This window comes from Triturus cristatus, chromosome 2_2 (assembly GCF_964204655.1).
Source record: "Triturus cristatus chromosome 2_2, aTriCri1.1, whole genome shotgun sequence".
Classification (NCBI taxonomy): domain Eukaryota; kingdom Metazoa; phylum Chordata; class Amphibia; order Caudata; family Salamandridae; genus Triturus; species Triturus cristatus.
The window spans coordinates 865,026,404-865,044,093 of NC_140582.1; the positions used below are offsets into that span (position 1 = coordinate 865,026,404).

At 41.4% G+C, this 17,690-nt stretch overlaps 1 protein-coding gene across 4 annotated transcripts in view; it reads right to left on the reverse strand.

Moving 5' to 3' along the window:
• TBC1D1 (TBC1 domain family member 1) overlaps positions 1–17,690 on the reverse strand; it is a 933,361-nt gene that overhangs the window by 889,060 nt on the left and 26,611 nt on the right. For all 4 annotated transcript variants that reach the window (XM_085642280.1, XM_085642279.1, XM_085642278.1 and 1 more), the window contains exon 2: positions 16,005–16,466. In XM_085642280.1, coding sequence (XP_085498406.1) covers positions 16,005–16,409 — 405 coding nt within the window. In that variant the 5' untranslated portion in view covers positions 16,410–16,466. The remainder of the gene's footprint in view (positions 1–16,004; positions 16,467–17,690) is intronic.

Here is a 17,690-nt window from a genome sequence, read left to right on the forward strand (position 1 = left end):
TTTGAATAACTTTCCATTTATTTCAGCTAGAAACTAAAAAATCTTTCTTTAATATCTGAAATTTGTACGGCACATGTCATATTTGACAAGTGTGTCAAATGCACGTTTACATGGAAAAAGCTGGGCCTTGTATTTTTCCTTTGGCTTTGGTCATGTTTTGAACACGGCTTGGATAGGTTTATGTATCACTATCACTTTTCATAATTGCATTCGAGATCTCTGTGCAGGGAATCTGGGCACAGACAACAGTCTTACAAGTGGGTAAAGCAGGGCTTTAAGTGGGATAAAAAAAACTGGGGTTTCTCTCAAAGGGGCGTGGCCAATGTAATTAAGGTCGTGGCTTAAAACACCTAAACTAAAAATTTGTGCTTAGCATAGTGTGCCGCTCGACTTGTATTTAGCAGTTTCTGTCACTGCATCCAGATATATGATACAACAAGTAACATCATACCTACAACAAGTCAGGACTATTGGCTTTGTCAATGGTTGTTAGTAGCATAAGATAAATAAGCAGCAATTATGGCAAGTATATATATTGAAAAAGCTTCCACTTAAAGCCCTGGTGACACCACGACAATGTTGCTGCTCCTGAGTCTCAGAAAGAGAAGGGAAATCCAGGGAGATAATGACTCTCTTTAAAGGATTTCTCTTCCTCTACAACGCTCACCTGGCAACTTCTCCACTAGTGAGAAGTGAGCAGTGTGAGCAGCGCACATCGATGTGCCTGCTGTCACGGAAAAAAACTTACCGCCTGTGCCAGGGCACTAAACAGATACCCGTTCCGAGGCCCCCTTTAAAAAACCTGCCGGTGCTCAGCATCGGCGAGACCCGGCCCACTTAAAGTCCTGGGGTAAAGTATAGCTTTTGTCAGAGAGTAATGCGACTTGTACTAATTAGTAGGCACCATTTATAGCAGAAGTTTAAAAATTACAGAAGCCTAAACAATTTCCCCACATCATGAGGGATAGTGTTCTTGAGAAGATCTTTGACAAACACATGAACCCACATGCGAGCCAGACGTCAATAAATATCGCCTTGAGTGTCAGAACGGGCCCGCCAGAGGGGAAAGGCACATAGTTTCATAGACATTACGGCGACCCCATCTTTCTGTTGGAGAACCAGAAATCAGTTAGATGAAGTATCAACCATCTCATATGTTTGGGTAGTTCAGTGAATTTGAGATTTGTGTTCCGAAGAAATACAAAAGAGGCCTCAGGACTCTGAAGCTAGTGATTAGGATAATTCATACACCTTAAGTGCAGAGAAAATTAAGCATGCATCACAGAGTCCTGTAGGATGAATGCTTCACAGAATTCACATAAATGCAATTTTCTGGGTCATCGCCCCACATTACTCACCATCCTTCACACAGAGGACGATGCACCCAGGGACTAGCCTCATGTAAGGCTATAACCATAAGTCGTCATTTGAAAAAGAAGGGACATAGTGATGTAAGTAGTGCAACCAAAGACCTAATTATCAAATCAACCGATAATTAAACAAGCACTCAAAAAATCCCCTAACAGGGTGAGAAACACATGCTTCTAAAGATATTCAGACGTGTGACATAAAGATAAATTTCAGTATATCATGTGCAATATAAATGTCGATGGTGGCAACTCTTTCTGCCCATCAGTGAGCACTGGTAAAAGTAAGGATCACTTTCTTCATGGAGAAAAGTCCCAATCTCCTATCCTCACCCCCACTGCACTCTTCAAGAGCTGGATGATATTTCGGAAAACGTTTTGGCGTCCTCCTCTCCCAGGGCAAACCCTGAGAAGGGGTGGTCATTTTTCCTGGTCATGAGGCAGTGGACCTCAGCCTGGAGCAACAAAACGTCCTAGCTCTTTCCTGATGGTTATCGCTATAAGTCTAGAAAAACACTAGTCCTCTAAATTGTGAACTAAAGGATGGTTTTGACCTTCTCTAATGCGATGAACCACCAGGTGTTAGAACTGAAACTTATCACCAACCCACTCTGTGGCTTGGAAGTATCAGGACATTTTATGAGGTTATGTAGAAAAGTGCTAGAATGTCTTACTTTTAAAGTTTCTTTTTCTCCTTCTCTTTCAATTAGACCGCTTATTTCTCTTGAGCTAGTAGAAAGTGGCTCAAAGTGGCTCTCAGAAGATGGTTTCAGACAGTGCTCCAAAGAGGTCCTCAGAAGATGCTATTGGGTGTGATAAGGTCCAGTTCTCTATGGCCCTAAGGATCAATAATCTGTATACTTTGGTGATGCTTGTCGTACCTCTGAAGAGGGCAGGTCCATAGTTGTATATCCAGGTAGTACCTCTATTATTCTGCACAGCTTGGAAAATAAAGAAGCTATTAAAGCATGAGAGATTCTTGTTCATCATGTTGCTAACCTTCCCCAGCAACCTAGCACTTGTGTGATGTATCGATCCATATTCCAGTTATTATACGCCAGGGCACTGACTCTCACTTCCAGACTTTCTCGACTTTCTGTCCTGTGATTGCAAATGCACACTTTTTCCTAATGTGTTGTCAGTCCAGCATTATGGAGATAAATATGTTGTTCATTGTTGTTGACAAAACTGGATCAACGCATCTGAGCAGAGAGAAGCGTGATAAAAGGCAGGGCTGGTGTCAAAAGGCATAACCATGGTAAGTCTGATTTGCAGTTGTATCCCTCATTCATTTTCCATGATCTACCCCTCTTGGCAGTCAGTCTATGGTCATAAATCCAGGGGGCTCAGTGCTAATGGAGGGTCCACTTCCCTTGGACGTTTTTCCCTTTAAGTAAAATGATGCAACATCACAAAGGAAGCAAGCATACACTAGTGTGCATGAGACCTGCCACCCTCAGAAAAAAGACCACTGAGTCTTTCTACACTATCATTTACATACATAAAACCGATGCACCAGGGATAAAAAAGCACTCTATCGAAAAACAAACCAGGTTCCCACAGGAAACCCCACCCACTTCAGCTTTTCAGGGAGCAAGGAAGGCCACACAGACCTTTAGACAATGGACCCTCCACAAGACGCCGCTGCAGATTACATCAAATACACTGACTCATCTTCCCACAAATCACTCAGTCTGTCTCGAGATGCAAGGTGAGACCACAAGGTAATGTTTATGTGCACCATCTGTAGACACTGTAGCTGTCCCTGCCCACTAGGGAAATGTAAATGCAATCTTTTCTAGACTCCACCTAGGAATTATGTTAATTCTGATCTGAATTAGCTATGGAAATTAGTGACTACAAGTGTATTTGTGTCACATGGAGGCGTTTGACCCTTGAGGTTGTTTTAATACTGTCTGATGACAAAGTAACACACACAAGGCAGCTCTGTTATGTGACTGGCCCTGGCAACATATTCTTGGCGCTCACAAGTTCTCGCTGAGCCCATTTATAGCTGAATAATGCCAGGCATGTAAACTGAGGTCTATTTGCCTTCTCGCAGAGAGTGGATCTTGGCTGGGTTATAAGCAACTGGTTATCATCCGCCTCTGATAGGAATCTCCCCCAACATTGGCCTGGGTTACAGGACTTTCCATCCAGCACAGCGTGAAGTCCACTGTATGCAACACGCCACTGTTATTTATGAAACGAATGGCAATTGTACATACATAATTCAAGAAATGATGTAAAGGGAAAAAAAGACAATTGAAAATGTGACGGCTGCATTGATTTATGGGATGGGATGTATGTATGTATGCATTGGTGCTTACAAAGTGAAAACCTATCTGGGAAACAGCAAGGAATGATTAATAATTGAGGATTGTGTAGAGAGAGAGATTCGGGTTAGGGTCCATGATCCGGATTAGTGCTGGAGTTTTGATGGGCGGATGATTTTCTTGGCCAGTGAAAATATACATGTGGGCTTTGGTGTTTAAAGAAGGTGCTCTTTGAAGACGTGTTCTTTGAAGAAATGACTTCTCAGTTCTTTTCTGAACTGCAAGAGTGACAAGGCAAGACTGATGAGTGGAGTAATTCCAGATCCTGGGTGGTTTGCTAAAAAAAGAGTGTTTTCATGACTGCAAGCTCGTCAATGCCTTGGCTCTTTCATTTAGGAAGGCCTCCTGAGATGCTGATCTTTTCCTGTAGGTAAGTCAGAGCACTGGCAATGACACTACTATAGATAGGGATCAACCTTTGCAAATCAGCCTTTGTCCTGTTACAATAGGAACAGCCAGGCCTGAACTACTAGTTCACGTCCCCTCTGAACGCCCCTGTGTGTAATGGCACAGGCAACCTAAAAAATGATGGAGTGGCCTAGAGTAATTGTCAAGGGCTGGACTCTGAAAAGGGCTACGTAGTCCCCTTCTTGGTTGCCCAAGAAAAAGGCCAACGTCCCCGATACCGGGGACATACAGACTCGCAGAGGGGCCTGATAGAGGTAAGCAGCACACCGAGTTTCGGCTCCACGATCCCTTGAAAGGCTTGGGAAAGGCTTGGGTGCAGGGAGCTTTTGCACTAGACCTGTTCTGTTCTGTTTTATACCATCATTACGACTAACGGTACTGTACTGTCACTATGGGGAAGCGGCAAGGCGGAACACCTCTCCATGTCTCTGACTAATGTCCTCCTTTTATTTTGATTTTTAGACTCCCTTGTTTTCCTATGTTACCACATTGTTAGTGCCCAATATTGCTTAGCTGGCTAGTACTATGGGCAAGTCCCGTGCACATTATTAAACTGGGCGCAATGTAGCTCTGTTATATTTGTTGGCTATGTGGTTTTATATAGTTACATTTATATAATCAAGCAAATACAGTTCGGTCCTTTGTTGCAGCTAAACAATAAATTGGAACTGCACCACCTTTTTTTAAATATGTGTAAGGAATCCTAAATGTCCATAACATCCACTAGGACCAAATTGTATGCAAAGAGTTCATTATCCTGTCAGTTGTGTATATTCTCTTTATTTTCAATCCATATATAGAAAGCCATCAGCCAACGCGTTGCTGGGGGTCGCGTAACTAGTTAGCATGGAAAACTCACCCGGCCCGGACACGGAAAGGATTGACAGATTTATAGCTCTTTCTCGATTCTGTGAGTGGTGGTGCATGGCCGTTCTTAGTTGGTGGAGTGATTTGTCTGGTTAATTCCAATAACGAACGAGACTCCTCCATGCTAACTAGTTACGCGACCCTCAGCAACGCGTTGGCTGATGGCTTTTTGTATATGGATTGAAAATAAAGAGAATATACACAACTGACAGGATAATGAACTCTTTGCATACAATTTGGTCCTAGTGGATGTTATGGACATTAAGGATTCCTTGCACATATTTCAAAACAGGTGGTTCAGTTCCAATTTATTGTTTCCTTTGTAGTTTCTGTGGAAGGGAAGTGCCTCTGGGCAGGGGGCACGTTTGGAATTTGCACACATAATCAATGTAAATACATTTCTTGTAAGATATTGGGAAACTTTCTAAACTGGTGCTGCATCAGTGCTTCGTGGCCCACTGTCCATTTTTGTGTTTGACCTTTGTTGCAGCTGTATATGTGAGTTTCTCCTGTAATGCCTTGTTCTACTATATAGTGTGCACCCTGAGACTCTCGCCAGTGTCTTTCCCTGCAACACCCGACTTTTGTGGGTAAGTTTGATTGTCTATGTGTGTGGCTTACCACTGGATACTATGTTGACACCCCACTGGAGGAAGAGGTTGTACCCCACATTGGTTGTTGGTGAATTATTTGAAGGTCCTGATGAATACCCCGACACTCAGCTCAGGGTTTCAGTGAGGGCAGAAACATGTTGACCATAGGATAGTACTTTGTCAGGGTTAGAAGATTGCTTCCCTGAGTATCCACTTATTTTTAATCCTGAAATTGGAATCAGTTTTAATCACATTGTTTAGATTTTTCTTTTTGCACCAACAGCACTTATTACTCTGCTACCCTCACCACACGATTGACTGCAAATGGTTACAACATATACTAAAACATCCAAAGAGCTCCTACCAATTAGAATGGGAGTTGTAGCCCACACTGAAACCTGCTGTTACGGTTTGAGGAGAATCCCTATGATGAAGCATGCCACCTCTGGTGGGTGAGGGATTTTGTCCCACTAAAGGAATACTAAGCCGACAACTTAGGTTTCAAGTAACCTCTCTTCTTAGACCTGGGCATTTTGTTGTGCTTAGCATTCCTTCCAATAGTCATGGTCCTACCTTGCACAGAATAGTATTGCTCATATTACCATATTTTTCTTTTAAAACTTCATTTAGTTTTGTACTTAATATACCATAAAAGTACAGCATATGAAAACATAAACCACAATATAATATGCAAATACCAGGATGATTGTTTATAATGTATCTGTATTGCTACTTGCTTATTCCTTCTTGCATTTGTTTCTTGTATGTGAGACTTGATTGCTATATGTACAGCACTCTGATACCCTGACGGGTCATGTTTGCACTTTACAATACGTCTCCAAAAAATAAATAAAATAAATATATGTGAAAGGTGTCAAGAGACTCTGTCAAACGGTTCAAGTTAGGCAGAAAATCTCACAAAGAAGAGAAAAAGTAATTGGCAATTGTGTAGCTCTTGATTGAAGATTAAGATTAATACTAACGAAATTAGCATGGCACCACACTCCCCTTGACATCGCCAAGAAGAAAAGAGCCAAGCAACAACTACAGGTGTAGATTTGAGAAGGAAATATGACTGACCATTCAAAAATTCAACAAAAATAATTCAGATGGGGAAAAGAACGTAACAAAAAATACACAAACTTTAAATGATTCGAACACAAACTGACATCACTGGAAAAGGTTCTACTTCGACCTGGATTAAGTACCTCATATAAAGTCTGATAGTGACACCACCCTCTTGGGAGGAAAGAGCTAGTTAGAAGGCTAGCCCACTCTCCTTTCCAGAAAGGCATGGCATTCTTTTGGTAAATGAAAAATAATTTTGTTTGGAAGCCTCTATTTAGGCCTGGACTCCAGATTTCTGCCAACGCCCTTTATGCCTGGTGCTCAGACAGCTTGTGAAACACGCAATTTAGGGTGACCTTGAGAGCAGAGATGCTGGGCAGGGCCGGGCAGTGTGGACACTCAGCCATTTGATGAGGATTGGGCCCTGGAACATGCAGGCTGACGGTGTGAGAAACGCTTCTTTCCATCTTATATGCGCAAAGTGTTCAGTAACGTTTGGACACTGCTTTTGGTACAGATGTAACAGTGATTATCATTGGTTCAGATTAATTTAGAGATTCCACCCATCACCTTTTGTGTTGTGAAGAGATCATACTTCTCAGCACCACCAATTAAACAATCTTTAGCATTAATTACATGTCTAAGGTTGCAATGCCAATGGAGGGCTTAGGAAAACATGCCCTAAAGGCATTTACTCCATCCTCTGAACAACCGTTCTGGGCTGGACTACATGCATTTTTCACTGCTATTTGAATTGAATGATGATTGGTAAAAGGGAACCGCTGGGGCAATGTCCTGGAGTTGATGCCTACACTGCCTTATTCTGGAAACTCTGCTGCAATAATGACATTTAACAGAGTAGGGTAAGGTTCGAGGAACAGCTGCAGAAGTCACACTAGTATGAGTATTGGTAATGAAAGGACAAGGTCGCTAATCAACATTGATTGTAAAATGATTCCGAAGATATTAACAGGTAGACTAGATTCAGTTTTAATGAAATCAGGTTTGCGGCACAAATATATTTAAAAAAAGAAAAAAAGAGGTATTTGAGCGACAGTACCACAAGGTTTGGTAATGTGACAGAAATAATGAAATAATTATATTGATTAACTCTGTAATCACAACAGTGAAAATGAACGCATGCCTTTTTCTGACTTTTTCTCTATTTAGGTCTTTTTATAATTTTTTTTTGGTGACAATTTTATAAAAATCTTTCTCATCTTATGTGACAATCCATCTGCAAGAGTTATCTTAAATGGCACACTATTGCAATCCTTTCACCAAGGCAAAAGGACACCTGTTCCATTTCTTCTAGCATTTGAACCACTTCCAGCATTCACCTTCAGCAATACAAAAATAATGTACAACAGATTTGTGTCAGGCACATAAAGAGTGATGGCCTTGGCTGATGCTGTTTTGATATTTATGAAGGAAGCTTACATTTTATTCTGATCAATTTGTGATTAGGCTGAATGTTACACCTGACAGCCATATGGTGGTCTTCCCCCCAACCTTTTGGCTACGTCCTCCACTTTTCTGACCTCATTTTTGCTGATATTAGGATTCTGTGCACTTTGCCACTGCTAGCTTGTGCTAAAGTGCTTGTGCTCGCTCCCTTAAACATGGTCACATTGGTTAATCCCCAATATGCATATTTTATTTACTTATAAATCTCTAGTAAAGTGGTTCCCCCTGTACACAGGGCCTGCAAATTAAATGCTACAAGTTGGCCTGTAGCACTGATTGTGCCAAGAACTTCAGTAGCCCTTTAACCATGGCCCAGGCATGCCACTGCACAGCCTGTGTGTGCAGTTTACACTGCTGCGTCGACTAAAATAAACCTTTTGCTAGTCACAAAACCTTCCCTTTTTTACATGTAAGTCACACCTTAACAATCAAGGGGGCAGGGTCAACTATATTTTATACTTTTACTTTTTATGTATCCTGGTAGTGAAAAACTCCCAAAGTAGTTTTTGACTACTGCAAGGCCTATCTCCCTCATGGAATAACATTGGGATTACCATATTACATTTTATAATTGTAATTTCTGATTGGGAAGAGATAAAACCTCTAAGTCTGGTGTCTGTGGAATCCTAATTTAAAATCCTAACTTATGGCGAAGTCAGAGTTTAAATTACAATTCTGAAAATGCCACTTTTAGAAAGCTGACATTTTCCTACTTTAGCCATTTGGTGCCTGGTACCTGTCTCGGATCACATGTATGGGATGGGTAACAGCTGGGCTTTATGTATTTCCCCTACACAGCCCCACACAATGTAAGCTTAGGTGTGACTTGATGGGCCATCCTGGCAGGATGGGAGGGAGTACCTGGACCCACCTTCACTTACATCTGAATAGGCTGTGCCCTGTCCACACACAAAGGGCTGCATAGCTCCTTGTAGTGAGTCTGGAGCCAGGACAGGAAGGGCAGGATCTCTGTGCACTTCAAAGGCATGTCTTTATAAGTCTCCCCCACTTCAAAAGCACAACTGGGTATAAGTACTGGACCTCTGACACCACTACTTCAGTACACTTCTGGACCTGTGACGACTCTGCAAGGAAGGACTGCTGTGCTACTGAAAGGACAGCCAATCAGCTAGACTGCTGTATTACTGAACTCTTGCCTTGCTGTGCTGACCTGCTGCCCGTTGCCTGGGTGAGGGGACTGGACCTGCATCACTTGAACTCAGAGTGACGCCAACGGCTGACTGGCTGAACTCCCGATCTGAAGTCTCAGGGACATTAAAGACTTCCAACGCACCTGCTTCTACACCTGGACTCTGTCATTTGTGGCTCTACCCTGCCAAATAGTGCCACCCCCAGTCCTGGACCCTTGGTAGTCGAATTAAGGTGCTTCTCCAGTGGAGCCAACCTACCCTCTGCTGAGCGACACATTCTCGAGCAGAACTGACGCATCTCCTAGGCTGAGCACGGCATCTTCACTGCTCATCAGCACTAACGCATCATCTCCACTCAGCCTCGCATTCTCGACACTGACCTCCGCATCAGAAGCCCAGTCGACAAGATCATCAACATCAATGTATCAGGACCTTCCACCGCAGCCTCGTTATATCCCGAAACCGACACATTGCCTTGGCTGCATGCCGCATCTTCGACATGGAGCCAGGCAAATGCTCCACAACCAGGATTTAAGGTACTTTGGTTCAGCGGGCCTAGCTGGTTCCCTGCAGCCAGCCATGCTCCTTCACAGTCGACCTGAACCTTTGACTTTGTCCTAGTCCGACACAACCAGATATCTCAAATAGTGCTTTTATCTTCTTGGTGCTATTTTACTCAAAATCTTTGAAATTCAATATCTCAAGTTCTACTTATTGGATTTTTGTTGCTGTAGTCTTGTTTATTACATTAAGCTATATTATTCTAACCTTGTGGTGTTTTCACTGTTGTACTGTTTGAAGTGTTGCACAAACACTTTACACATTGCCTCTAAAGTTAAGCCTGACTGCTCTGTGCCAAGCTACCAGAGGGTGAGCACAGGTTAAATTGGGGTTATCCTGCCTCTTACCCGGACTAGGATTGTGGTTATTGCGTGAGCAGGGCTTATACCTCAGTCAACCAGTAACCCAATTTCTAACACTAAAGTTATGGGCTATACACTAATTAGAGTCAGAAGTACAGCCTTTCAATTTACTTAGTTATACAAGAGCGGTTGTGACACCAAACTTAGCTGGAGACCGAGATATTTGAAGAGCCTACGGGTATTACAAGACTTGGGTCTCAATCCTGAGCAAAAACATGTAATCAATTATCAAAGAACAAGTTCATAGGGCCATTTTAGTCCAAAATCAATCTTCTTCTTTATTCTCAAGAGTTAATCAGTTTCAAAAGACACAGGTGATTTACAGATTATTCATGTTATCAGATTGACGTAGTGGGCTACGTCAATGTGATAACATGAATCATAAAATTCATAAAATAAAATAAAATGTCCCTATGAACTTGTTCTTTGATAATTGATTACATGTTTTTGCTCAGGATTGAGACCCAAGTCTTGTGACTCTTTTTCTGTGAACTTGCGTCCACAGAAATATTTGGAAACGTGGGTGGCCGTTTCCCTTTCTTTCCTCTGAGCAGCTAATGTGATATCATGATGAGCTTGCTCCGCTGACGGCTATGTGCAGACTCCAATCCAGCCACATTTCAAAGTTGTACAGCCAGGTACAATGAGGAGATGGTATTAAGAAAATCACAGAACTCCTTGACAGCTGATCTAATTGTTCATCCTGGTTGGGAAGAACTGAAACTGTAAAAATGATGGTGATACCTATAGTTACTCATCATTTGAGTATGATCCTGATCAAATTATCCATCAAATTCAATGAAAAAAAATGATTTCTTTATTGTGAACTTAATTTGGAAATCAAAGAGGGCTAGAATCTGCCTGAAAATTTAAAACTATGGAATGAGTTAGGAAGTACTAACCTATCTACCTAACTACCAACAGCTTTTCCTATACACCAAGAAACCCTCTTTTTTCAACCTCACGATTCATTCTCACTGGTTTGGTTAAAACTTTTGAATTCTCTACTCACCCTCCTATCGATTAGCAATATCTATTCTTAACAAAGCGCAACCTACTCACATTAGACCCATTTTGTTGGATGCACTGCTACAACTAGACAAGCTTACTAACGAAGTAAAGAAACCATCCATGATATTATTATAGCAGAACAAACACATTAAAATTGAATAATGTACATTATACTCGAGAGACGGGACCACTGATGGCTTAGCTCGAGAGCTGGGTTCTCATGCTCTCCCAATGTTTTTTACCCACCTACAACACAAATAGGGACTGGGCAACCTAGACTTTTATAACTTCATGCAATTAAAGGTGACAATATCTTAATATTAACACATTGATGAGCTGGATCTTCTGGAATTATCATCATGGTAAGCCATATGGTATCAACAGTGTATAAAAGGCCTACTTCTACGATGCTAACCCAAAGAAAAGAGTTGATGAGGGAGCAGATCTGGAGTCATTATAATTAGGGTCCTCTTCCCAGCTTAAAATGACCAATGATGTAAAAATCATCTTTTCTGGCTAAAGCTTACTGCAACATTAGCCCAAATGTGCATCTGTTTTTGTAGAACATTCTGGACACCAGTGAGATTCAAAAAGTTAGGTCTTTCACCATCTGATTTATGCTGGAACTGTATGGAAGGAAGAGGTGAGCTAACTCATATAGGGCATGATTATGATGTTTGTCGGAGTTGCCTCTGACCGACAATGTTTTGGTGGAGGAACCCCCGGACCATAGGTCGGCGGTTCCGCACACCGAATTACGATCCAAAACTTGTGTTTCAAAATGGGAGCTTGTGCGTGGGGCAGAAACCACCCGCAGCACAAGCTCCCATTGAGAAATGGTTGTTTGTGAACATCACTGCCTCATGGTGCCTGCCAAACAGTGCAGAGATGTTGAGGGGGTATCTATGATGCCCCCAGGAGCCAGGAGGGAAGGGGGCCCTGCCAGGGGCCTCTAATGTCACTTTCCGTCAGCCTTTCCATGTCAGAAAGGCCAACTGGATGGCAAAAAATTGCCTAAAACTCAACTCCAATAAAACGGAGGTTATCCTTTTTGGTAATAACCCTAATTTATGGTCTCCAGGCTGTTGGCCGTCAGACCTTGGCCAACTCCCTACCCCGGTAAGGAAAGTAAAAATTCTTGGAGTATGGCTGGATGACAAACTGAGTGGCATGGATCAAGTGAATAAAGTTGTTTCCACTACTTCTTATATACTTAAATCGTGCAAAAATGTATGCCACTACTCCCAAAAGCTGCACAGCAAACGGTGATCACTGCCCTCATTATGCCAGGATTGGATTATTGCAACAGTCTTTATTTGAGGATACATGAAGAATCCCTAAATAAACTGCAGATCATGCAGAATGCGGCTGCTAGACAGCTCATTGGCATACTCCGATCTGGTTCCATTTCTACCCAAATTAAGACCCTTCACTGGCTCCCAGTGAGACAACGTATTCAATTTAAGGCTCTGACACTGGTCTTCAGGGCCCTTCACGGAATGGGACCTCAATTCTTAATACAACAACTCCATTGGTATTCACCTACCAGAACCCTACGATCCTCGGACGCCAAACTGGCTATAGTCCCTAGGGTAAAGAAGGCCAATTGGGGTGGCAGAGGCTTTCTGGCTAATGCAGCCAAGGCCTGGAATGATCTCCCTCTAGCTTTGAGAAGCATGACGGATCTCCTCCCTTTCCGAAAGTCATTAAAAACATTTCTGTTCAAATATTGATCTTTTATTCCTCATCTTTCTCCCATCTGCCCTCCTGTAGGCCTCCTCTAAGCGCCAGGACACCTTTTTGGTAACAGTTGCGCTCTATAAGTACCTGTAACATAACATAACATAACATAGAAAGGCTGTCGGAAACTGACATCATAATCCCGACGGTGGAAACGCTGTCCCTAAGGGATCATGAGGAGTGTCCGTCCGACTGATAGGTTCCATGAGCCCGTCGGAAAGTGTTGGTTGATCCCTCCGTCCGCACGCATTTTAATGCGTCGGTCGGGCTGCAGCAGTAGATGCGGTTTGGAGCACAACCGACAAGCCCTCGGTTGCAGTCCAAACCGCATCGTAATGAGGCCCATAATGTTTGACAGTAAATTTGTGATGGCCATGTGGCTGAAAATAGACATCTACATACAAGATATTGCTACAGTCAAGTTACTGTTAAGTCCAGTGACTGTCTCCTGTGAGGTAAACACAGTCAACAAGATTCTAGATGCAAATCTTGCTGATTTAAGGCTAATGGATATGTTCCTCACATTAAGAAGAAACTATTCCTTTATTACCAGAAACTCCTCCAGTAAAACATCAACTCACACATGAGGGACATAACCATGTTTCACACATAGTGCAGATAACATTGGCTTGAGATATCATACTCAATGAAACACTTATGTGAAATAAATTAAGTTGCAATCTGCAGAAGATAAACCGTCTTTGAAAACACTCTCCTAAATTGCGAACTATATTCGAGATGCTCCCCCCCCCCTCCGTGTAACCCGAGAGGTCTGCGTAATTTAGGGTCGCTTCTCATCAACTACAGTGTGATACCGTCAGTCCATAGCTCTATACATAAATAACTTTTTTCTTTCTTTAGGTTTTTTTATTCATCTTGCTTTGTGTTCATAATGTATTCTTTCTCGGTTAGGAATTGACAGAGTGATAGGTATAATATTTCTCACGTTTTTAGACTGATGTTTTATATCAAATCCATGCAAATCTTCTTCTTTAGATTTAACCTTGCCTGCCTTAAGATTTATGGATAATCAGGAACGGTTCCATAATGTATGGTATTGTTCTAATATTTTTGTTTTAAAACTTAAAACTTTCCAAACAAATATTCTCTGTTGAAAAAACGAGTTACTCGCTTTCCTGGATTCCTGTAAATATTTCGTCACATTAATTACAATTCAAAAATCTCAAATGAAATGGTGTACCATAGTATGGCAGGATTATATGTAGCCTGTATATTACAGCCAAAAAATGCTATTTTTTTGTTACTATACGAAGAAATGGATAACAATAATATTTGTTTATGTGCCTTTTTGAAGATGTAATCAGAAAACAAAATTTGGAAAAAGAAATATCAATCACACCTGATTAGAAATTAATGTAAAATATATCCACTTATATTTGTACTATTTACTGAAACATCATGTAGCAACATCCTGCAATCTGTTAATGTTCCTTCTCTCTATAACTTTTTCTGGTGCCAATTAGAAAAAACACAAGAATCACGTCGTCTGAAAGAACACATTTGCCGAAACAATGAGCACACATCCAAAACAGGTCTGATGACCTCAGGCAGCTCACAGCAGGGCTGCACTCTTCATAAAACAATATACCTCCCCAAGACAACAACTAACATGCTTAATAAGCAACCACCCAGACGCAACATCCCCCAATGAGACTAATTAAAATGGGTACTGTAAGACTCTAACAAGACACCCTAGTCTGAGTTACGTTACCTCGAACACTACATTATGTAGGGCATACACAGACCAAACCTCAGCTGGCACATCCATTAGTTGGCAAAGATCTCTGGCAGCACCCGCCAAACACATATAGCGAAACATGTATAGGAAAGATTAATCACACCCACGCTACTGAAAAAGAAGTCTGGTCTGTGTCGGAATCCTCAAGACAATAATGTGAAGATACAAGAAGTACTGAAGAGCGCAGCGACACCATACTAACCGCAACATAGGCCTGCAGATCTCTGATAAAATAAAATGCAATATATGCGAATAATTTGTGCTAGTAAGCAAGCCATGTCATTCAAACTGGTATAAAACACAACTGTTCTTACATTCAAAAACAAATCTCTTTCTATTTTAACAAATTTCAACTTTTATTATTTTCACTTTATTAGATGTTTACCTGAATATATCACGGAGAATAACTTCTTTCACAAAGTCATGCAATGCCTAAATAAGCTTGCATAGTAAAAATGCACAATTAGGAACAGCTGAGGCAAATATATTCCATGCATTTTGCTGCAGAATACATTCTGTAGATAGAATAACAATTAACTTAAGAAGGAACACTAGACTATTTGGTGCACAACAAATAACTAAGTCTTTATGAATTTGCCACCTATTACATCTGTATAAATGTATCAGGAGGATGTGCATACAAATGGCATTCTACCCTGGCTACTTGAGCTTCAGTTGTAATGGGCACATAAATATTTGGAGCTGGTAAACTGATGCGAGAATTTGCAAATGATATCGGAGAGTAAAATAGACTAGAGGCGATCAGAAGCCAAACAGTTAACGGTGAAGGCATTTGTGGCAATGAATGATAGATAAACATGGCTGTGGATTGTATGTATTAGCCAACATTAGACCCTGGGAACAACAAGGGGGGATATGCTTGGGTGTCCATCCAGAATGCCATAATTGCATGCATCCGGCACAGGTTAGAAGATCCAGTCACCTAACTCTGGGGTAACTGGCAACAAAATCTCAAAATGCAAACTATGTGACGACTACTTGATGTATCTCAACTATATTTCTTAAAAATCGGTAGGATTACCCCTGTCATGGTTCACATTTTGATCTTGAAAACTCATTATTTCCTGTAGAAGACCTCCTTTGAATAGTGTGTAAATCCAGCTGTTTTCATCACACCAATGCACATATTTAAAAACAACACTGACCAGCAGGGTAACAACTCACAGTCCCAAGGTAATCTAAACAGAATGTGAAAATTCACAGTAAAATCAATATATAAGTATGAAAGTTGCAAAATATTTCAGTTTATTCATACTCGCTCCACTCAAACAGATCAGAAATGACATTACCTACCTTGGCTTGATCTGCAGCTCTGAAAACATAGCAGATGCTCTGCTGCCTTTGAAGGCCCTCATCCCTCATCAAGCAGGCAAAGTAGCTGGGATCCTGGCTGTTGTGGATTAATTTCTGGACACCTTGCGGCTTGTGCTCGAAAAGGCTGCTGCAGATCAGCGGATCCCATTGTCTGCTCATCCCGCAGTCTAGCTCACCACGCACCAGAGTTTTGGACACATAGAGTCGGATTTGGGTGTGATCAAGTACGTTCATACGTCGAATTTCTGCAACAATCCATGGCAGCATCTGGGTTGTTGTTAGAGGATGGACAGGCAAAAACCCAACAAGTTCCAGTTTGAAGTCTGCCTCGTTACCCCAGCATCCGGTGGACAGCTCTGGGACACTAAATGACAACGGGTCCATCTTCCCAGGAATAACCAGGATAAACTTCTTGAATGCTGCAACTGCCTGAAACTGAAACTGTAAAAAAATATATAATTTCTTTATCTTAGCAACCATTTATTTTTATGAACACATTTTAAAACGTAAAGGATTGACTTTAAAGGAAGTGTAAAAAATATAGCGAAAAAAGAAGGTGAATCTCAGAGCAACATAATGGAAAGAAGATGTATTTTAATTCTGAAGTATAAACAGATATATTCTTTATATCAGCAGTTTCTGTCATGAGTTCATAAATTCAGTAAAAAGAAACAATTTATAGAAATCAGAAGTATTTCTGGAAACTAGCAAACCTACCTCCTAAAAAATAAAATCCACAGCGTTTGTCACATCACTTCCCTAAGTGACAAGAAAGCAGTGAAGAAAGTATACAATTAGAGAGAGAGAAAGGCAGAAGCCTGAGAGTAGAAAGCTGGTGAGGCAGTAGAGAAGTGAAACCAAAAGCCATGAGACAAATTGCCAATGGTGGTGTCTCAACAAAGTGCATCCTCCCAAACATTTCCTCATTTTGTGCCATTTTTATGGTCTGGCTTGACAGCGCAGCCGTCGCCAGAAAGTTATGTGCGCATCACTAGAGGGGCTTTGACTCTGCCCATATGTTGGGAGTCAGGAGTACATGCTTTGATTGGGCAGAAGTTGTGAAATTCCACAAAAAGTGCTTGTCCTTCACGCAGCTGCGACCATTTTGCTTATTTATCCAGGTGGCTGAGATTTAGTTTTTCAGGGGTACACACATGACATGGTAAGGCTGTAAAAGTGACACGATAGCTTATGGTGTTTGTTTTTCTCTGGCAGCAGCACAGATGAGAGGAGGGCAAACATTGACCTACACTCATTTTTAGCTCTGGCCTGAAAGTGACACTGTCACCTAGCCTTTTAACCTACAACAATATTATTCTACACTTCTTTGCCTCCGCACAAATACATAATAATTCCCATGCTATTTATTTGTAATGATTCACATTACCATACAACAGTCTGTTAAAGCCAGCTAAAGTGAGTTCCAGAGGAATATTCACAGGAATTTAGTATTTTATTTTAATTTCGGGACTTTTACAGGTGTTGTATTTTCTGACCCCAGATGTCTGCTTGCCTTATATTTGCTTCATGGATATGTTTATAGTGGGACAAGGAATTCTGGTAGACTCTGTGGAAGATATTAGATACTTTAATTGAGATCCATTGCTCGATATACCGCCAGTAAATGTGTTCCAACTTACCATATGGCGGCCCCGCCTAGTTGGG